Below are 22,041 nucleotides of genomic sequence, written 5' to 3'. Positions count from 1 at the left end.
GCACACAGCTCAGAGAGGCTACACAGCCAGCTCCGGGGCACACAGCTCAGAGAGGTTACTCAGCCAGCTCCGGGGCACACAGCTCAGAGAGGTTACTCAGCCAGCTCCAAGACACATAGCTCACGGAGGTTACACGGCCAGCTCCAAGACACACAGCTCACTGAGGTTACATAGCCAGCTCCGGGGCACACAGCTCAGAGAGGTTACTCAGCCAGCTCCAAGACACATAGCTCACGGAGGTTACACGGCCAGCTCCAAGACACACAGCTCACTGAGGTTACACAGCCAGCTCCAGGGCACATAGCCAGTGAGCAGTCTAATGCCTATTCCTTCCATTCTCCGGGGGCCACAAATTCAAATGCCCCAAAGAGCCAGGTGGGAAATGGAAACACGAGATAAGAGAAACCACAGCCTAAATCTGATAATAAACCACAGCTATCACTCAGCCTCACCACTGAAGCTCTGGGGAGTGGTGGGGACTTTGGCAAACAGGAAGGCTCGTGCCCTGTCCAAAGCAAAGCTGCTGGACACGGCTCCTGCTGCTGGCTGCCTAGTGGGGAGGAGGATGGCCCAGCGTGGGGGCCAGACTTTTCCATTTTTTCCAGGGAAGAAGAAATCTAGATTTTTGATTTTGAGATAGGGTCTTGCTCTGTCCCCCAGGCTGGAGTGCAGTCGTGCGGTCATGGCTCATTGCACCCTTGAACTTCTGGCCTCGAGCGATCCTAACTGTCTCAGCCTCCTCAGTAGCTGGGACTAGAAGTGTGCGCTACTATGCCTGGCTAATTTTTTTATTTTTAGTAGAGATGGGACTTGCTATGTTGCCCGGGATGGTCTTGAACTCCTGAGCTCAGGTGATCCTCCTTCCTCGGCCTCCTAAAGTGCTAGGATTACAGGCATGAGCCATCGTGCCTGGCTAGATATATTTTTAATATAAAATCTGGTGAATTGAAATGTTGGCAAGCTTCTAAAAGTCTTTTTAAAACTTTGTGAGTCTAACAACCATTATCTGGGGGCAAGTTTGACCCACAGGCTTCAAGTGGTTAACTTCTGGACCCCACAGGCCCGCCCTCCGTGTGTTTGAAGTCAGGTGTCACACCCTCCGCCTAGTTAAGCAGTCCCATGTTTGCACAGCCCGAGCTTCAAAGGCAGGAACTGAGCCTTCCTGGATTTTTTGAACCCTAGAGCCTTGCACAGTGCCTGGGCCCTGCTGGGTGCCAATGCCTGTCTGTTACATTAACAGATGATTTCATTCATGACACATGTTGTAGTTCATTCACCACTTCTGAATGCTCCCTGGTTTGTCTCTATCTTTAAGGGTGGTCCCCAAAGGCCTGGGCGTGTGGAGCAGAGTCCATGCTTTGGACTGGAGGAGGCTGGCACTCGGTACCCATCCCACACTCCTCCTGGGGAGCCTTTCTGTGGGGGAGAGGCCAGAAAGCCAAATACTGCATTTCCCAGACTCCCTTGCTGAAGCTGTCCTCACAGGGTTAACAAGAATTCTCACAGAATATAGCTATAATTCAGCATTAATCACTGCACTTTGACCCACTTCCTTGTAACTGAAATTCACTGGATACTGACCATTAGCATTCCCATTATTCCATATAGATTTCTGACTGTAGAATCATTAAAGCTTTTGTTTAAGAATTGCTTAAGATGTTTTCCAGATCTTAAATTCCAGCAAAACAATTGACGCTAGCCAGTTTGAAGGCCCCCACAGAAGAACGGGATCTGCGTGAGAACACAGTTTCTTCATCTCCCTGTCCCGTGACTTCACCCTGCACTCTTCCACCAATCAATGATCTCCACACATCAGCCCACACCAAAACCCTTAAAAACATTGGCCCCAAACTCCTCCGGGAGACAGATTTGAGGTTTCCTCCCATCTCATTTGGCGGCCCTACAATTAAACATCTCTCTCTGCTGAAACCCGGTGTCTACGTGTATAGGCTTGCCAGTATCGTGCAATGTACCTATTATGGTTAAATTTTGGCTTGGGTTCTGGGTGTGCTTTAGGTTCAGCCAATCAGATGGCATCACACGAGCCAGGGAAAGCAGAAGTGAGGTGAGGAGAGGAGGGGGATGGATGTTGGCTGTTTCAATGCTAAGCACAGTCCTGGTGGCATAGAGCTCTACCACAATGTTCCTGGCTGGCTAGCCACACTGCGGGGCAGGGTCTTCATAGCGTTGTCCTAGCAGGCATGGGGTCACTCTGAGGCCAACAGCTGGGGCAGTAACTCCCTGATTCCTGGATTGCAGCTAAGGTGACACCTTCCTGATGCTGATCCCCTGCCTTCCCAACGGTGTCCTAGGCAGCTGCTCTCCTGGCGGGCCCAGGCTAAGTGGTCATGCTTTTGAGGCACCATTCCTAGAAGCCCAGCCCAGAGTCCACTCCTCATGCTAGCCCAAGGACTTTGTAAGCACCCGACTCCCTGCACTGCATTTGTTTCTGCTTAAAATAGCCTGAGTGGTCTCTGCTGTTAGGCACTGACTGACCCCTGACTGCTACAGTGTAGAAGGACAATTACAGCCCTCGAGGCATCAGGAAATCAGGAAATTAGCTATGATTAGGCCCTGTGAAGTGTGGGACCACAAGGAGAGACTGAGGAGGATGCTAATTAATCTTAGGCCAAGTTTTTTAAATTGCACAGACTCTAGGGCCAGCTCTTAAGCCACGGTCTAAGACACAAATATGGCTCCTGATAATAGAAGGCTCTCAAAACGACTAGAAGAACTGTCTTAAGTGAGAAGTGGAGAAAGGCCTCATTAGCAACAAATCAATATTCATTGCAGGGGACAAAAGGAGGCCTCCAGGCTGTGTGTCCTCCAGGCCTTGCTCCTCAGCACTGAGATCTGGCAGGGACACCCTTCCCCAATTAGTCAATGACTTGAAGATGCCCCTGTGGGGAGGCAGAAAGACCACTGGGTTTGTAAGCACAGGCCCAGAGTTCAACTTCCAGTCTGCCTTCCTCCTTAGTAGCTATGCGACTCTGAGAAAGTCACTTTACCTCTCTTGGTCTTGATTTCTTCAGTAGCACAATGAGGACATTTTCTGACCTATAGGGTTATTGTGGGTGGGCTGACAAAGGGTATGTGAAAGCATTTAACTATAGTCCCATACATTTAGTACAGTGTGAAATGGTATGTGGTAGTAGTTCCCAATCTTGGTGAACACAAAGTTAAAAAATAACAACAGGCCTGGCGTGGTGGCTCATGCCTGAAATCTCAGCACTTTGGGAGGCCGGGGCAGGAGGATCACTTGAGGCCAAAAGTTCAAGCCTGGGTAATATAGTGAATAAAAATAAATAAAAAATATATAAAAATAAATAATATATTTAAATTTTATTTTATTTTATATAAAAAATAAAAATATAGTAAAAAAATAAATAAATTGTAAAGAGAAAAAATTACAGTAATTTAAAAAATAACACTGCTTAAGCCTCAGCAAGTCAGAATCTCCGGGGGTGGGGCCTGAGCATCTATATTTTAAAACCTCCCTAGGCCATTTAAATGTACAGTCGGGGCTGAGAAATAAAATCTCAAGATCCCAGCCAACTGAATGAACCCCTTCTTGGCCAAGGGGACCCCAGAGAAACCTTAAAACTGAGTTCCCAGCCATGATAGGATGGGAGGTCAGACATGCCTCATTATATCCCCTCCCTCATTACCCGCCAGGAGGTTTTCTTTTCTTTTTTTTTTTTTTTTTTTTTTTTTTTGAGACGGAGTCTGGCTCTGTCGCCCAGGCTGGAGTGCAGTGGCGCGATCTCGGCTCACTGCAAGCTCCGCCTCCCGGGTTCACGCCATTCTCCTGCCTCAGCCTCCCGAGTAGCTGGGACTACAGGCGCCCACAACCGCGCCCGGCTAATTTTTTGTATTTTTAGTAGAGACGGGGTTTCACCGTGGTCTCGATCTCCTGACCTTGTGATCCGCCCGCCTCGGCCTCCCAAAGTGCTGGGATTACAGGCGTGAGCCACCGCGCCCGGCGGAGGTTTTCTTTTCTAAGGGTTAAAAACAAACCAGCCCTTTCCGGCTGGGTGCGGTGGTTTACGCCTGTAATGCCAGCACTTTGGGAGGCTGAGGCAGGCAGATCACCTGAGGTCAGGAGTTTGAGACCAGTTTGGCCAACATGGTGAAACCCCATCTCTATTAAAAATACAAAATTAGGTGAGTGTGGTGGCAGGCACCTGTAATCCCAGCTACTTGGGAGGTTGAAGCAGGAAAATCGCTTGAAACCGGGAGGTGGAGGTTGCAGTGAGCCAAGATCATACCACTGCACTCCACCCAGGGTGACAGAGTGAGACTCTGTCTCAAACAAAAAAAAAAGAAAGAAAGAAACAAGCCCTTTTCGAAGACTCCACCACTGATAGCAACCAACAGCCTGCCTGCTGCCCCTCCCTTCTGTGGTTACTACACAACTGACCAGCATTTCTTCCTGGTAAGAGACCACTGACCATGGAGTGGTTCTGACCCCTCTATGGAGGATGCACAATGAGGGTTTCCGTGTCTCCTGATTCGCCTTTTGACAGAAGGCCAAAACCTCCACTCTCAGATCCTGCTAATGCCGCCATTTTTTGACGATGGATCCATGGAGAGGCATGAAGCTCAACTGCACATGTGCATATGTCTCCGTTTATAAATATTCATAACTCCTCCTACAGCTTACTGAATATGTATATTGGGCCACCTATTCAGCATAAATCCCTGTCTTATCCCTCTGAACTTCAAAGTGCAGGTTTCTGGCTTCTGGCCTGAGGCTGTGTTTCCTAGCCTGCCGGAATGGCCACCCGGGAGGGAGGCTGCCACCCTTTTTGAGAAATAAAGCTTTCCTTTCCAAGTTTGTGTACCTCGTCATTCTTCATTTGACGGGGCTGGGACCTGCTGGTCCCCAGTAAGGTGTGAGTGACTACGAGGTAAAATATCAAGAACTATATGAGCAAGAACACAGAATTTGGGGCAAAGGATCTAAGATTGACTCTTGATTCTGCCACTTCTTAGCTGTTGACCTTGGAAAACTCACTGAACTTTTCTGAACCTCCATCTCTTCAGCTCCTTATAAAGAGGGACAATGTTGGAACGTACTCTACAGTTCTGCTGGGAGGGCAAAGGAGACGAGTTACATGGGAGCTGAGCCTATGCCTGGTAACTGAGGTAGATGTTCCGAAATGCAAGCTCCTGACATCAGCACACCAGCTGCAACCCAAAATGGCATCTCGGTTATATGGGGCAGGGGCTTTGTCATATGCACCCACTGTATCCCTGGCATCCAGGACTGTGCCTGGCACATAGGGGATACTTAATAAAAAAAAAAAAAAAAAAGAGCTGAATGAATGAGTCATCATGATGGGACTGTGAGTCTGACCTTTCTACACCCCCCTGTGGGGCTGGAGTGGCCACATCCAAAGGGGAGGGCCATGCAGCGGAGAGGTCTCTCCAGAGGTCAGTTCCACATGCAGAAAGGGAACATGACTGTGCCTGGCTAGACCCACCTACTCCCCATAGGGTGTTTTTTTTTGTTTGTTTGTTTGTTTTGTTTTGTTTTGACAGGCTCTTTCTCTGTTGCCCAGGCTGGAGTGCAGTGGTGCGACTGTAGCTCACTGCAGCCTTAAACTTCTGGGCTCATGCAATCCTCGCACCTCAGCCTCCTGAGCAGCTGGGACTAGAGGTATATGCTACCACACCTGGCGAATTTTTTGTTTTTATTTTTAGTAGAGATGAGGTCTCGCTTTGTTGCCCAAGCTGGTCTCGAACTCCTGGGCTCAAAGTGATCCTCCCACCTCACCCTCCCAAAATGCTGGGATTGCATAAAAGAGCCACTGCGCCTGGCCCATGGGGGTTTTAAATGCTCTGATTGCATTTCTGTTCCCACAGCCACCCACACTCTGTATTCTAAAGCATGGGCTGGGGCCACAATCTCCAGACCTGGTGCCATCCTCGGCGCTGGACTTTACTGGGGGCTGTCCGTGAACCGCGTCTTAAGCCTTCTTCAGCTTCTCGAAACAGAGTTCTTCGTCCATAATCTGCACCAGAGACGAGGGAAGGAGACTTGGTGAGGCACTGATGACAAGCTCACAGTACTGGGTTGGTGTGTAACTCATGTCTAAAATACGTATCAGTGTGCCCAAAGTCTTGTGTATGAGGACATTGACTACAGCACTGTTTGTGGCAACAAGACATTAGAAAACAAGCTAAATGTTGAGCAAAAAAGGAATGGGTAAATAAGTTCCAGTATATCCATGCCATGGAATAATATGTATAGTACATACTCAGATCAGACAGATCTATACATACAGAGAAGAGTCTCTAAGCTACAGAGACAAGGTTCAGGACAGCCGGTACAAGAGGTCATCATTTGTGTAAAAGAGGGTAGAGGGTGAATCTCTTTGCTGAATGAATGAATGAAGGTACTGCTGGTGTTCCAAGTACACAGATTCCTGTTATCTCTTCCTCCCTGAAACCTGGACCAGGAAAAGCTGAATTCTCCTTACTAGCAGCAGGTCTGCCTCCACCATGAAAACTAGGAGAGCCACTGGTTTCCCTCTTTGCCCTGGGGGCTGGGGAGCTCAAGCTACACTTTGAGTTCAATTGCAGTGGCTCTCCTAGGAAAACATTTCAGGAATCACTTTCTCCTCTTGCCCTTTTGTTGTTGTTTTGACTTTTACTATATATATTAATGGCATGGGATCTTACCATGTCTGTGAGGCCATAGATTAGAATAACACAAATCAAAGTTACTGTGTGCCAGAGAACTTACATTTCTTACATCATTTTATCTTCCCAGCAAGCCTGCAAGGCAGGCATAATTATTCCCATTTTATGCAAGAGGTAACTGAGGGTCAGAGAGGTCCTAACTGCCTAAGGTCTCAAAGCCAGAAAGTGGCAGAACAGGGTTCATTCAAGTCCAGTCTGCCTCATTTCAGATCCTCTTGTAACTTGCTTGGTAGCACACTGGCCTCTCCAACAAGGCAGCCTACCTTGAAAGGCATTCTGACAACTACTTGGGATAAGCAGTCTCGCCAGTCCCATTTTATTTTATTTTTTAAATATTTATTTATTTATTTTGAAACAGGGTCTCACTCTGTCACCCAGGCTGGAGTACGGTGGCATGGTCATAGCTCACTGCAACCTTGACTTCCTGGGCTCAATGAATCCTCCTGCCTCAGTCTCCTGAGTAGCTGAGACTACAGGCATGCACCACCATGCCCAGCTACTTTTTGTATTTTTTGCAGAGACAGGGTCTCACAATGTTGCCCAGGCTAGCCTCTAACTCCTGAGCTCAAAACGATCTGCCCACTTCGGCCTCCCAAAGTGCTGGGATTACAGGCAGAAGCCACCATGCCTCGCAGAGTCCCATTTTAGAGATGAGCAAACAAAGGCACAGAGAGACTAAGTGGCTTCCCCATGGTATCCTGACTCCACGTGCTCTGCTGTTTCATTCATTCAACTGTCCAATCATTTTTGGTGTCTATGCTAGGCTGGGTTGGGTATTTTTCTATTATACACAAGCTTCCTGCGGTTTTCTTATAGGGCACACGAAATCCATTTAAAGTAGGCACGGTATGGATTAACTAAATGCAGAAATGAGAAGTGGAATCAAATATTACACAGGGGTTAGGTACTAAAGTTAAGACATATCAAGTGAAAAATCAGATATAATCCAAAATTTCCCTAGACATTTCCTTAAAGTACTGACTTAAGACCCAGGAAATGTAAAAGCTAGAAATTAACTGCTTTGACCGCCTTTGCTCTGGGGTAGTAGAGGCCAAGACTAGTTTAAAAAGGAATAAAACAGGATTTCTCTTTCTCATTCTTATGCTCTTTCAGGCCATGCAGATGCAGTTAACTTGTGTTCATTGTTCACATGCCCAGGATGTGGTTCCACAGTCCCAGTTTTTTTTTTGTTTTGTTTTGTTTTTTTTTTTTGACAGAGTTTCGCTCTGTCACCCATGCTGGAGTGCAGTGGCACGATTTCGGCTCACTGCAACTCCGCCTCTCAGATTTAAGTGATTCTTGTGCCTCAGCCTCCTCAGTAGCTGGGACTACCGGTACATGCCATGCCATCATGCATGGCTAATTTTCATGTTTTTAGTAGAGACAGGGTTTCACCATGTTGCCCGGGCTGGTCTGGAACTCTTGGCCTCAAGTGATCCACCTGCCTCAGCCTCCCAAAGTGCTGTGATTACAGGTGTGAGCCACTGTACCCAGCCCCTAATTAATTTTGATTAACAGAGCTGTGACTCAGCCTGGAGGGCCTGTGCTCACCGTGTGTCCCCTCTGTGTGGGAGGCACTTCTGGAGAAGTCAGAGTGAATGGCTTTCCGCGGTGACGATTTCAGCTCCGAATTGGCACCGTTGACATAGACAGAGAAACCTTGCTCCAAGTGCTCCAGCCTCAATTGCACGGGGTCCTTGCTTTTCAAATGCTTTAATATCCTGAAAGAGAAACAGTGGCTGTTCCTCCTCATCATTTGAGAGTCTGGGCTGCTGAACCCCCAAGCCAGGAGCGAACTGCTGTTCCCACAGTGAAGCGTCTCTAATCAGAGCCCAGGGGGCATGTGCCCAGCTGTGTGTCTACAAACAGCCTCCAACAGGCCCATTACCCACTTAAAGAAGCCACGAGGGGGAGACAGTTTGGGGCCCTACAGGGAAGTTTCTGCAGCTCTCATTCTGAGGTTCAAATACACATTAGAGAAAGAGAACACACCCAGTTCATGCCCTGTGCTGGCCAAGGCAGAGAGGAGGCGTGTGTGTACACACTGCTATCATACAGCCTGGGCTTCCTGAAAATATCCCGATTTTATGCGATTTCATTTTGTGTGAAACTTCGTTTGATGTGTAACAAAAAGTGGTTTTTAGGCTCTCAGGCTTTGTGAGAGCGATTTCACACCATCCATTTACAAATGAGAAAACATCTCTCGTCAGGCCAGGTGGGCTAATGCTTTGCTTCAGTGAATAGATGTGTTCTCGAAACACTCACCCCTGACATTTCAAAGGCCATCATTTCATATTCTAATGCAGTTAAAAAATATATCGGCCGGGCGCGGTGGCTCAAGCCTGTAATCCCAGCACTTTGGGAGGCCGAGATGGGCGGATCACGAGGTCAGGAGATCGAGACCATCCTGGCTAACACGGTGAAACCCCGTCTCTACTAAAAAATACAAAAAAAACTAGCCGGGCGAGGTGGCGGGCGCCTGTAGTCCCAGCTACTCGGGAGGCTGAGGCAGGAGAATGGCAGGAACCCGGGAGGCGGAGCTTGCAGTGAGCTGAGATCCGGCCACTGCACTCCAGCCTGGGCGACAGAGCGAGACTCCGTCTCAAAAAAAAAAAAAAAAAAAAATATATATATATATCAATGCAGGCGTTGGTTCAAGGTTAACAATAGGATTATCATGTCTTTTGGCTAAAAGGCAGGAGTGTGGCCAGGTCCCTAACTTAGCTTTCACTGAAGACCATCCTTACACCTTGAGCCTGGTCCTTTACCCAATCCTGATGTCACACTGCCACAGGCAGGGTACAGTGTCCTCTTCGGCCCCCAGAGAACTGCTTCCATTGGATGCCAGACTCGCCTGCATTTTATACACAGCTTTAGACGCCCCTACATCAACTACATTTATACAGACAACCAGCCAACCTAGCAACAAGTGTGCATCTTCTTCAGTAATTAAATAAGTGCCAATCAAATTAGCACAATTTAAATTTTAAAAAATAATAGCAATCACATAGAAGGTGCACACTGTATGCTAAACTCTGTTCTAAAAACCTAAAGTTGATTCTCATTATTCGCAGTACAAGTGGTCTAGAAAGTCACCGTGAATTCTGAATTAGCCAATTTGGAACTACTGCTCCTAGAGGAAATACAGGGTTAGGTGCCTGTGAGTCTTTGGTCACATTTTCATGAACCAATCAACACAGAACCTCGTGTATGTGTGTTTCTGTTTAAAGATGCCTTATTACATTGTTGATTCATTCACACCAAACTCACAGCCAAAAGCACTATCACTCAAGCCTGAACAAAGCTTCCCAACATATGTATTTTCTTCATAAGGCACATCACAGCCTCATGCCTAGGAACACTGAACAGCATTTCTGCACTATGTCTGAGGCCAGTTTAAGCAACGAAATCACCAGTGGAAAGCACAAAAATGTGAAAAACATGGCACTATGTACACTGCAAAAAGGACACTTGCTTATAGTATGAGAGGCAGAGAATTGCCTTGTTCTATATCGGCTGGGAACGTGTGTATCGGGGGACTAAAAATGTTGCCTCTCTGCATGTGTCTGCAAGTGACTGCAAAAATACACAAGTATCGACTGTGGGGTTACAGATCAGTTTTAGTGATGACACAGACTCACAGACAGAGAGTCAGAGAATAATGATGATCAACTATATGAAGATGTTCCTCTTCACAATAATCCTACAGGGTAATCCCTTTTTTTTTTTTTTTTTTTTTTGAGACGGAGTCTCGCACTGTCGCCCAGGCTGGAGTGCAGTGGTGCGATCTCGGCTCACTGCAACCTCCGCCTCCCGGGGTTCAAGCAATTCTGATTCTCCTACCTCAGCCTCCCAGCTGAGGTAGCTTGGACTACAGGCATGTGCCACCACATCTGGCTAATTTTTTTTGCCTGTGTTGTTAGTAGCGACAGGGTTTCACCACGTTGTCCAGGCTGGTCTTGAACTCCTGACCATCTGCCCACTTTGGTCTCCCAGAGTGTTGGGATTACGGGCATGAGCCACTGCGCCTGGCCGTAATCACTTTTATTACCTCCATTTAGTAGATAAGCAGTATAAGGCATAGAAAGGTTAAAGAACTCGCCCAAGGTCGCATAGCTATTATAGTATGCGGCAGGGGTAGAATGCAAACTTAGGCAATTTGGCTCCAGAGTCTACACCGAAACGAAGACAACGTGTAAAGCTGGCAAGATGATGTTGAAACTGGCAAACTTAGACACTGCTGGTAATTCATAGAACCTTCTCAGAAGTAGTATGAAAATATAGAAAATGCCATATGTTTGGTCTTTGCCCAGTAAGCACATTCCGGCAAATTGTTCCTGAGCATATGAACTCTGGGCAAGAAGATAATCAGTGTTCAGTAATAACAAAACCCTGGAAGCAACCCAAATGTCCAACACCAGAGAAGTGGAAGCTGCTATTACACAGATGCTATCATTACGAAGACTCTATAGAAACATGGGGAACTGTGATCTGTTCAGTGGAGGGCGGGGGAGTGGTGATGAAAAAGGCAGAATAAAAATGATACATAGGCCAGGGCACAGTGGCTCATGCCTGTAATCCCAGCACTTTGGGAGGCTGGGGCAGGCAGACTGAACTCTTGAGCTCAGGCGTTCTGAGATTAGCCTGGGCAACATGGTGAAACCCTGTCTCTATAAAAAATATTAAAATTAGCTGGGTGTGGTGGCGTGCACCTGTGGTTCTAGCTACTTGGGAGGCTGGGGCAGGAGGATGGCTTGAACTGGGGAGGTTGAGACTGCAGTGAGCCGTGATCATGCCACTGCACTCCAGCCTGGGTGACAGACAGAGACCCTGTCTCCAAAAAAAAAGAAAAAAAAGAAAGAAAGAAAAAAGAAAAGAAATGAAATGAAAAGAAAAAGAAGGCATATGTAGCAAAGGTAAAGTTGGAAAACTGTGTGTTTGTGGACCCAGCGTGGAAGGTGATAAATGTAAAATGAAATAGGTTGTTGAGGGAAGGTGGTGGCATTGTGGGTGACTTCTTTGTTTATTTTTTAAATGTTTCTTTAGCGGCTGATACATTCATCTTTTCACCAATTGTGGCAGGAACATTTATTACAGGCTGCTTATCTCTTGCCAGCCTTGGAAGCCTGGGAGATGCCTGATTGTTGGGCAACAACATAAAACAGAAGAAAAACACAAGTAACTAAGAGACGATTTCCAAACACAGCAATAGCTACGCTTGCAGGAGCAAACAACCAAGGGACAATGTAGGCACCGTCAATCTCTGGGGAGCAAGCGGGAGCCTAGGTCCCGGGAGGCCTGTGGCGGGACAGGGCGGGGAATCTGATCACCCAGGCAGACAGCCTGCCTCAACTTCTCTCCCCGCCTTCTGATGCCACATTAACAGTCATGGCATCCAGTTACCCAGGCTCTGAGGCTGGCAGTCCATGGGTGCCCCTCCTTAAGCAGAATGATTTATGAAAATGTAGATTTATGAAACTGATAAATTAGGAGATAATTATTCAGACTGTGAAAGGAATTGCTAAAGGAACTCCCCTACTGCAGCGGAGTGCATCAGTAATATTCAGGTGGCATCAAAGAAAAGTGTTTTTTTAAAAATTGATAGCCTACTTTGCATAAAAAGCTGTCCTGGGCGCAGGGGACTCAGATAAATCAGATTCCACTCCTGCCCTATCTAAAATCGAGTTCTTCCCTCCTGCTGCCCTGCCACCCTCTACTGGCTTGCTGGTTCAACTTTTTCCATGGCACGCTATCACTGGTTAACATTATATTATGGATGTATCTGTGTATTTGTTTATTCTTCCTCCCCCGCACTGGACTCTGAGCCTCTGTCCTATGGGCCATGGTGCCTGCTGAATGAGGAAAGCTCTCAATGGCTATTTCTTTCTTTTCTTTTTTTTCCGGGTCTTGCTCTCTTGCCCAGGCTGGAGTGCAGTGGTGTGATCACAGCTCACTGCAGCCTTGATCTCCCAGGCTCAAGCAATCCTCCCACCTCAGCCTCCTGAGTAGCAGGGACTACAGGTGCGTGCCACCACACCTGGCTAATTTTTATACTTTTTTTTAAAGACAGGGTCTTCCTGTGTTGTCCAGGCTGGCCTCGAACTCCTGGGCTCAGTGGATCCACCCACCTTGGCCTCCCAAAGTCCTGGGATTACAGGCATGAGCCACTGCATCTGGCCTCAATGCCTATTTCTGGAACAAGTGAGCCCAAGGATCTCAAGTGGGGGCAGGGGACATGGATGAATACCCTAGTGCTCACAGCTACCATTCATGTGATGCACATCACACCCACCATTTCCATTTTATGCCCATGTTGGCCTTTGGAATCACCTTCACAGATGAGGAAGTGAAGGCACAGTGAGTGGGGAGTACAGGGTGTGATGAGGCAGAGTCTAGGGACCTGACATGGCTGGGGCTGGTGTGGTCGGGGAGGATTCTCCTCCTCGTGGGCCACCGGGGCAGGGACGTAGATGGCAAGGAGGACCCAGTGAACACAAAGGGCAGGTCATCGTGTTCTCAGGGGGCAGCAGCCTAATTGTGACTAGGCTTATGACTGAGTGGTCTCTGAGCGGTGTGGCTGCCATGGCACTACAGATGAGCCACATGGTTCCTCCAGATCTCGGTCATCTCAGGTCGCCTGAGGGGGTTCTCCAAGGATCAGTCATTCAATAATTACCTGGATGTCAATTTGGGGAGAAGGTTTTTATATCGAAAGGATGATAATCATAATAAACATTACAACAATTAGCTGGATGTCGTGGCCCACACCTGTAGGCCCAGTTACGAGGGAATCTGAGGCAAGAGGATCACTTGAACCCAGGGGTTGGAGAGTGCAGTGAGCTACGATCGCACCAATGCACTCCAGCCTAGGCAACAACAGAGTGAGACCCCCATCTCAATCAATCAATCAGTCAATAACTGAATGATGATGATAATGATGTTGATGATGATGATGAACGCTGGGTTGGGTAGGGGGCTTGCTATGGGCCTTCAAGAGCCTTGTCTCACTTCACCCTTCAGTGATCCTGGGATTGAGGTTATGTTGGCCTATTTTAGAAATGAACTTGCCCAAGGCTAGAGAGTCAAGGAAACCTCCAACCTGGATTTGAGTTCTGGCCCGTGGGGCTGCAGTACTTGTGCTCTCCCCTGCTCCTTCCTGCTGTTCCTTGACTTTAGCACCAGACATCACAGAGGCTCTGAGCAAGAAGAGGTCACAGGAGGGAGCACTGGCTCGCAACTGGGGGCTCCTTGGAGGGGGTGGCATTTGAGTCCAGTCTTAAAGGGTGACGACAGGGAAGGCAGGGGTGCAGAAAGCCTGCCATTCCTCCCCAGAACCTGTAGGTCCCCTAGGATGCTCCACAGAGCTGCACATAAGAGCATCTGTGCAGGTGGAGGAGGTGAGTGTGGAGGACGGAGCTCAGTGCCGGAGGCTCTGCCATTTCCCCAGCCTGCGTGACCTTGAGCAAGTCTCTAAACTTCCCTGGGGTCTGTTTCCTCTTCTGTAACAGGAGACTAAAGATGCTGGCACCTCCCTGGGCTGCTATGAGGACAAAAGGACAGACTGGGTTAAAGCTTTGGCTCAGATAAAGGCCCAGGCGAGAGAACCAGATGCTGGTTCTCTCCTTCCTTCTTTCTGCCTGGATCTTCTCCTGGGGCTGCAGGCACTTTTGTGGGCAAGTTTTCCTGTAAGTTTCCCTTGAATGACCTTTCTCAAGGACCAAATGATCACAGCATTGCTGGATTCTTGGACCTGGAGAGCAAATCTGGGTCTACTCCCTACAGTCCCGAGGTGGGTATATATTACAGCCCCTCTCTGCCGTCACCTCTTCAGATACAAGGGCCCTCATCTTCTCAGTCCATCCTCATTACTCAGACCTTTGATCACTCCGCCTGCTCTTTCATGAATCCTGTCGGGCGTGATTACCTCTTTCATAAGGCTGAGTGACAAGAATCACTTAGAGTCCACTGGGACAGGCAGCTGGGAGGGTTTCTGCAGGGGTAAGGCAGGGCTGTCACATCTCCAGATTCTGTCCTCCTACTCCCTGCCCCCAGTCCTCTCCTGAAGCACACAATCACCTTCTGCTTCTTTTGTCATAGTTATAGGTGGCCTTGTGCTCACCCTGCCACTACCTGGGGAGTTCTTCAAGGATAAGAGCTGTGTGGTGGACACCTGCTCTCTCTGCCCGGCCAGAATCTCCCCCATCTCAGATCTGTGGGTACAGCACCATTCCTTCTTTCACTCCATGAAACTGACTCCACTGGGTGAAACTGACTCCACTGCACAATTTAGTGGGGTGGCCAAGGAATGGCCACTAGACTGTGCGGGACACAGGGAGTGACTGGCTTGTATATAGTTAGAATGTAGGTCCCCTCTAAATCTCATGTTGGATTGTAATCCCCAGTGTCGAGGTAGGACCTGGTGGGAGGTGACTGGATCATGGGGGCAGAGTTCTCATGAATGGTTTAGCACCATCCCCTTGATGCTATCCTTGCGATAGTGAGTTCTCCCAAGATCTGGCTATTTAAAAGTGTGTGCCACCTCCCCCCACCCTCTCTCTCCTACTCTCACCATGTGATGTGCCTGCTTCCACTTTGCTTTGCCTTCTGCCATGAATACAAGCTCCCTGAGGCCTCCCCACAAGCCAAGCAGATGGCGGCACCATGCTTCCTGTACAGCCTGCAGAATCGTGAGCCAATGAAACCTTTTTTCTTTATAAATTACCCAGTCTTAGCTGTTTCTTTATAGTAATGCAAAAATGGCCTAACATAGCTTGGGATGGAATTGGGCCCACACCAGGCCAATGGGAACCTTCCTCAGCACTTTCGCTGGAAGCATTAGGAAAGATCCCTAATACTTCCAGGTAGGATGTACGTAGGGGTTTTTCCTGGCTGTCTTGGCCACTGCAAGTGAAGTACCTGCCTGAGAATGGCTCTAATATGGGAAAACGAGGGTATAGAAAATGGAGAATAGTTGATTTTGATTACATCATCTAAGCACTTGGATCTACCTATGCCTGAGGCCAAGAGTATCATGATGAATTTCTTTTTTTTCAGAGACAGTGTCTTACTCTGTCACCCAGACTGGAGTGCAGTGGCATGATCATAACTCACTGCAGCCTTGAACTCCTCCTCACCTCAGCCTCCTAAGTAGTGAGTAGCTACAACTATAGGTGGGTGCCACCACACCTGGCTATTTAAAAAAAATATTTTGGAGACAGGGTCTTGAACTTCTGGGCTCAAGTGATCCTCCTGCCTTCGCCTCCTGTATAGTTGGGATTACAAGGAGAAGCCACCGTGCCCAGCTCGATGTTGGATTTCTTAATTTAATGAGCCAGTGTTTCCTAGCTGCTTAAGTCCATTTACCTTCGGTTTCTGTCTCTAACAGCCAAAAAACACTAACTAATACAGTGTGTGTCTTCCTTATCACAATGCTTCCCTTTGCATTAATGGCAATACCAGGCACTTAGAAGGTACTCAGTGAAATCCTGCTGAATGAATAAAAGAAAAATGCTGCCCTGCTTCTTATGGGCAGCTGTGTTCTAGGTAGATCTCTGTTCAGAACTCACTCCAACGATTACATTCCCCCTTCTCAGGTTACAGACAATCCAGATAAGCAGCCTGGGTTTTCATCTCCCTCAATGTCCAGGGTAAAGCTCAGAGGCTAGTTTTCTATCAGGTCCTACAACTAGATTTCCAAGTAAATTGCGGCTCTTCCCACAAAATCCCTCCTTACTTAACTTAGGGCCACTGGCAATCCAGCAGGTTTTTTCTCCTCTTGATTATTTATGACAACATTAAGCAAAAGGTAGAGTCCAGCCCGGCTCCACCACTTTCTGGCTGTGACATCTCGGGCAAGTCGCTCACTGCTCGGAGCCTCCACTTCCTTGCCTGTAAAATGGGTGCGGTAACTCTGTCCCATTGGGTAGTGTGCAGATAAAGTAAAATGATGGGGTGAGGTGCCTGGCATATGGCTGGCACTCTGCAAAAGGTGCCTTTGAGATTTCACCGACGATGGCTCACAGGGATTCCCATTCTTCACAAGTCTCCACTGGAAAGTGTTTCTTTCCAGCTCTACCTTCTAATTTCCTGTCATCGTGACAGCTCCCTCTTGGTGACAACACATCCCCCCAAATTTTATGGCAACTCAGTTTTGATATAGCTTTTAATTGTCTTTGTGCTATAACCTTGTCTCTGGAAATTCTCATTTATACTATGGGCCAGTGCCTCTTTGATTGCACACTTATTGATCCCCCAATTAATGAGAAACAATTTGTTCATAAGGAACTGTGACAGCCTCTCCCCAGACAAGTCACATGCAGATGATTAAACGATCACCCAGGTGTTCAGTGGTACCATCCAGTCTGCCAGAGATTGAATAAAAACATCCTGCTCCGTGGCATTAATGATGATGGAAACTCACGTCGGTCTAATCAGCACAAGCCTTCGCTGTTCTAGTTTGAGGCTGATGTGGGGATGGAGGTGGATGAGCGCAGAGCTGCTGGGCACAGAAGACACTGTTGTGGTGTTTCTGGCTGGCCCTGGAGAGACTGTCTGTTCAGAAGATCTCCACCAGGGGTGGTGCTGCCTCAGTGGGTGGGTGTCTGGAAAGCGGGTGGGTGCTGTCATAGGTGGAATTTAGGGTCTTAATGAAATGAAGTAAAGGGGCTGGTGGGTAGGGACGCTAAACTCCTGCAATTCGTAAGATTACAAAAACTTGTCCCATGCAACATGCCACCAGAGCCCCTATTGATAACACCGAGTCCAGTCAGTGAGACCAGAGCTGAAGTCACATGCAGGATGACACCTCCCTATCCCAGACTCTGTTGTCTTCGAGACCCTAAGCCCACTCCCATAACACAGAGACCTACATTCATACCCATCCCCCTTTCTTCCCCCTCCTCCCACCAGTTCTGTGGGCCTGCATTGTTTTTCTGTTTGCTTTGTGCTTTAATTTGAATTCATTACCAACATTTTAAAAGTCAGGAGATTTCACAGGCCAAATCCAGATCTCCAGCTTCTCTGGCAGACTTGGGAGGATCAGGACCTGGGGGAACTGTGGTCTCACAAACAGCTGGCCTGGGCTGAGCAGCTTGGAGACAGGAGCTCCAGGTACCCACTGGCCCACTGAGCCGGCTCCACTCACTGCCTGGCCATCCCTAGAATCTGAATTCGCAAATCCCCAGCTTATCGCAAGGTTTGAGGCCTGAAGACAAACTGCGGTGAACTGAAAATGAACTTCCTCAGCCCTACGAAAGAACCGAGGAATGATGCCTCTTTCAAACCAGACCATGATGCTTTGACCTTGATCACTACACACTGGACCTACTGCAAGCTTTTTTAAGAACCAGCACTCCAGAGACAAAATCAGTCCTACTTTAACTTCAAATGACTTATCGACCAACTTCAAACACCAATGTAAAATGACTCCATTTTTGCATAACACGACATGATTATAGGCTCAGATTTCAGGGATTGTCAAAGCCTGTGCGATCACAGACTGGGCTCTTCAGGTGGTTCTTGCACAAGCCCTGCCAAATTCGAGCTTTTTTTGACAACTTTATCTTCTCCCAGAACAGGAGCTGGGAGGGAAGAGGCGGTACTTACACATCGAACAGTTTGCTACAGCTCAGTCAAAAGATGCAATTAAATCAGTGAATGGAGAAATAGGAGCTGGGGTTGCAGATAATATTCTAAGCCTCTGAGTGGAGGGGGACTCTGCATCCCATTCCTATGTGAGGCAGGGCCTGCCTGCTGTTAATAAATCTAAATAGATTTTTACTTGGCTAATATCAAGGGCTGCCGTCGAGCGGCTTCTCTTACCGGTTCCTCTGCTGAAGCAATATTAAATACTCATCATGTTTCTCATCAAAGTCTGTCACCATGTCCTTAGCGTGACCCTGAAATGAAGAAACAGAGCAGTGTGATATCGGAATGCAGGGAATCGCTGACTGAGAGCGCAGGTGCGGCACACACCGGCACAGGAGGCTGAGAGGCGGAGGCTGACCTTGACGAAGGCCCAGCTCCCCCGGCGCATCGCTCCAGCGACCCAGAGCCCCAGAGATTGTCTGATGGTCCCATGGGTCTTAGGCGTACACACCTTTGTCTATGAAAAGGAGAAGGTCAATTCTCGCCTCTCACTGCTCTTCATTCCTCCCATGCCCTCTAAGATCAAGGGCTCTGACATGATTTGGGCTGTACTGTTTTCTCAACACTCATTATTTAGTTATCTTAATTGTCATAACCAGATGCAACCCAAATCAGTTGTTTAAAAGGGGATCTTGGACAGGCACAGTGGCTCATGCCTGTAAAACTAGCACTTTGGGAGGCTGAGGTGAGACGATTGCTTGAGCCCAGGAGTTCCAGACTAGCCTGGGTAACCTAGGGAGACCTTATTTCTACAAATAATTTAAAAATTAGCCAGGCATCGGTGGTGCATGCCTGTGGTCCTAGCTACTTGGGGGGCTGAAGAGGGAGGACTGCCTGAGTCTGGGAAGTTAGAGCTGCAGTGAGCCATGATTGCACCACTGCACTCCGGCCTGGGCAACAGAGTGTCTCAAAGAACACAAAGGGGAGGGGAATCTTATTTTCCCCTTGTCATTTCAAGAGAAATATATGTTAATTATAAACAATGCAGTCGTTACAGAAATCTATGACCCAGACTGGAGTCCCTCTTGGAGTGGACATCTGTGGTTCTGTGTCTCCTCTTCTGCCAATGGGACCCTGGGTTTCCTTTGGGGAACTGCTCAGCCCCTTCCTGCACTTCACTGGCTTCCTTAGATGACCTTGAAAGTGACTTTGTTCTTCTCTTGGTTCACATGACCTTGGCCTTGCCAATCAACATAGGGCTTCCCCCAGTCACAGTGATTTACCACTTTAGGGGTGAACCAAGACCCGAGTCAGCCTCGGGACTTTGCTGATACCCTTGGAAAAAGAGCTGCTCTCTTCCCATTTGAATGCTGTGCCAGTGAGATGCAGGCCTGGACCTGCCTGAGAGTGAAGCTGATAAAAAAGACAGCAGATCCAAGAGATGCAGAGGCAGATTCTTAATGACATAATTTGAGTCCCTAGATTCACCTATGCCTAAAGAAGTATCTGGACAATTCAGTTATTGCCTTAGAAGTTTCAACTGAGTTTCTGTCATTTGCAGACAAAAGAATTTTAAGTAACACACTATAATCTGACCATCAGAGATAATCCCTGGTATAATTTATTACGGCTGGGGGAGAGTAATGTATAATAAACTACACATATTTAAAGTGATGTATGCATGCACCAGTAAAACTGCTATTGTAATTTGATATGTATATCTTCCTCCGGGTGCTTTTCTTTGTTCATAATATACAAAGATACATATCTACATATACACTCTTTAAAAAGCTTTTTCTTGTTTTTTTTTTAGTAGAGATGGCATCTCACTATGTTGCACACGCTGGTCTCTAACTCCTGGGCTCAAGTGATCCTCCTGCCTTGGCCTCTCAAAGTGCTGGGATTACAGGCATGAGCCACTGCCCCCAGCCCCATATACTCTTCTATTTCTTTTGTTTGTTTTTTTGCTGGGTTTTTTTTTTTTTCTTGGTTTTTTTTTCGAGACAGAGTCCTACTCTGTCACCCAGGCTGGAGTGCAGTGGCGTGATCTCAGCTCACTGAAACCTCCATCTCCCAGGTTCAAGCAATTCTCCTGCCTCAGACTCCCAAGTAGCTGGGACTACAGTCACCTGCCACCATGCCCAGCTAATTTTTGTATTTTTAGTAGAGACAGGGTTTCACCATGTTGGCCAGGCTGGTCTCTTAACTCCTGGTCTCATGTAATCTGCCTGCCTTGGCCTCCCAAAATGCTGGGATTACGAGCATTAGCCACTGCGCCAGACCTCATATACTCTTTAAAACAAAAATGGGATCATACAATAAACAATTCTTTGCAATTTGCTGTTTCTTTTTCCTTTCCTTTTTTTCTTTGAAATGGAGCCTTGCTCTGTGGCCCAGACTGAAGTGCACTGGCACAATCTTGGCTCACTGCAACCTCTGCCTCCCAGATTCTCCTGCCTCAGCCTCCTGAGTAGCTGACATCACAGGTGTGCGCCACCACACCCAGCTAATTTTTGTATTTTTAGTACAGACAGGGTTTTGCCATGTTGGCCAGTCTGGTCTTGAACTCCTGACTTCAGGTGGTCCTCCCGCCTTGGCCTCTCAAAGTGTTGGGACTACAGGCGCGAGCCACCGCACCTGGCCAATTTGCTGTTTTTTAACTTTGTTGTCAAGGGGAGGATTAACAGTACAATATCAGCTTGGCACTGGTCCCAAGTTATAGCAAGTTATGGGGATTAAGTTTTAAATGGCAAGTAGGGCATTTGTATCAGAAATGCAGTTTGTGTGGGAACCTTAATGCTTCTCCTGGGAAGGAAAGAGAGAGAAAAATAGAAATCTCTGTCATTCTCTTCTTAACTTTTCAAAATCTGGCTTTAGCCCCATTATTTTGTTAGAATTCTACCCAAGAGAGACCCAGGACCACCTTAACTTAATGTAATAGGTCTTCTCTCCATCCTTTCCAACCGCTCTGAGGCACGGGAAACTAATCACCCATCATGCCGTCCCAAGTTGAGAATGACGGGCATTCCTTTCCTCTCGCTCTCATCCTCATGATAATCATTAAGATTCCCACTCCAGGCCGGGCACAGTGGCCCACGCCTGTAATCCCAGCACTTTGGGAGCCTGAGGCAGGCGGATCACGAGGTCAGGAGATCAAGACCATCTGGTTAACATGGTGAAACCCCCTCTCTACTAAAAATACAAAAAATTAGTCAGGTGTGGTGGTGTGCATCTGTAGTCCCAGCTATTTGGGAGGATGAGGCAGGAGAATCGCTTGAACCCAGGAGGTGGAGGTTGCAGTGAGCTGAGAGCGTGCCATTGCATTCCAGCCTGGGCAACAGAATGAGACTGTCTCAAAAAATAAATAAATAAATAAATAATAAAAAAGATTCCCACTGCATTTCTTTAAAAAAAAAAAAAAAATAGCTGGGTGAGGTGGCAAGCCTGTAGTCCCGGCTGCTCGGGAGGCTGAGGCAGGAGAGGATGGTTTGAGTCTAGGAGTTCAAGATTACAGTCAGCTATGATTGCACTACTGCACTGCAGCCTGGGCAAGAGAGTGAGACCCCGTTTCTAAAAAATGTCCTACTTGCCAAATTCTCTTCCTCTGCATCTGTAGTGCTGAATGAGCTGCTCTTCCCATGCAGCTTTCTGCCTGTGCCTTCTCTAGCTAGCCTTCACCCTGTGCCCTCAATTGTGGAAGGTCAGTGTCTGCCTGCATCTCCATTTCACCAGTCTTGGGTTTTTCTC

At 47.6% G+C, this 22,041-nt stretch overlaps 1 protein-coding gene across 5 annotated transcripts in view; it reads right to left on the bottom strand.

Moving 5' to 3' along the window:
* KATNIP (katanin interacting protein) overlaps positions 1-22,041 on the bottom strand; it is a 233,211-nt gene that overhangs the window by 145,241 nt on the left and 65,929 nt on the right. For all 5 annotated transcript variants that reach the window (XR_012428739.1, XM_045381681.3, XM_005591524.5 and 2 more), the window contains 3 exons: positions 18,529-18,605; positions 8,260-8,429; positions 5,920-6,017 (listed from right to left, as the gene is read on the bottom strand). Coding sequence is in view for 4 of the 5 variants with exons in the window: in XM_045381681.3 (XP_045237616.2) it covers positions 5,920-6,017; positions 8,260-8,429; positions 18,529-18,605 (345 nt within the window). In the remaining variant the exon portion in view is untranslated. The remainder of the gene's footprint in view (positions 1-5,919; positions 6,018-8,259; positions 8,430-18,528; positions 18,606-22,041) is intronic.

This window comes from Macaca fascicularis, chromosome 20 (assembly GCF_037993035.2).
Source record: "Macaca fascicularis isolate 582-1 chromosome 20, T2T-MFA8v1.1".
NCBI lineage: Eukaryota > Metazoa > Chordata > Mammalia > Primates > Cercopithecidae > Macaca > Macaca fascicularis.
Note: the sequence above shows the minus strand (reverse complement) of the source record. Positions and strands in the feature narration are given on the sequence as shown.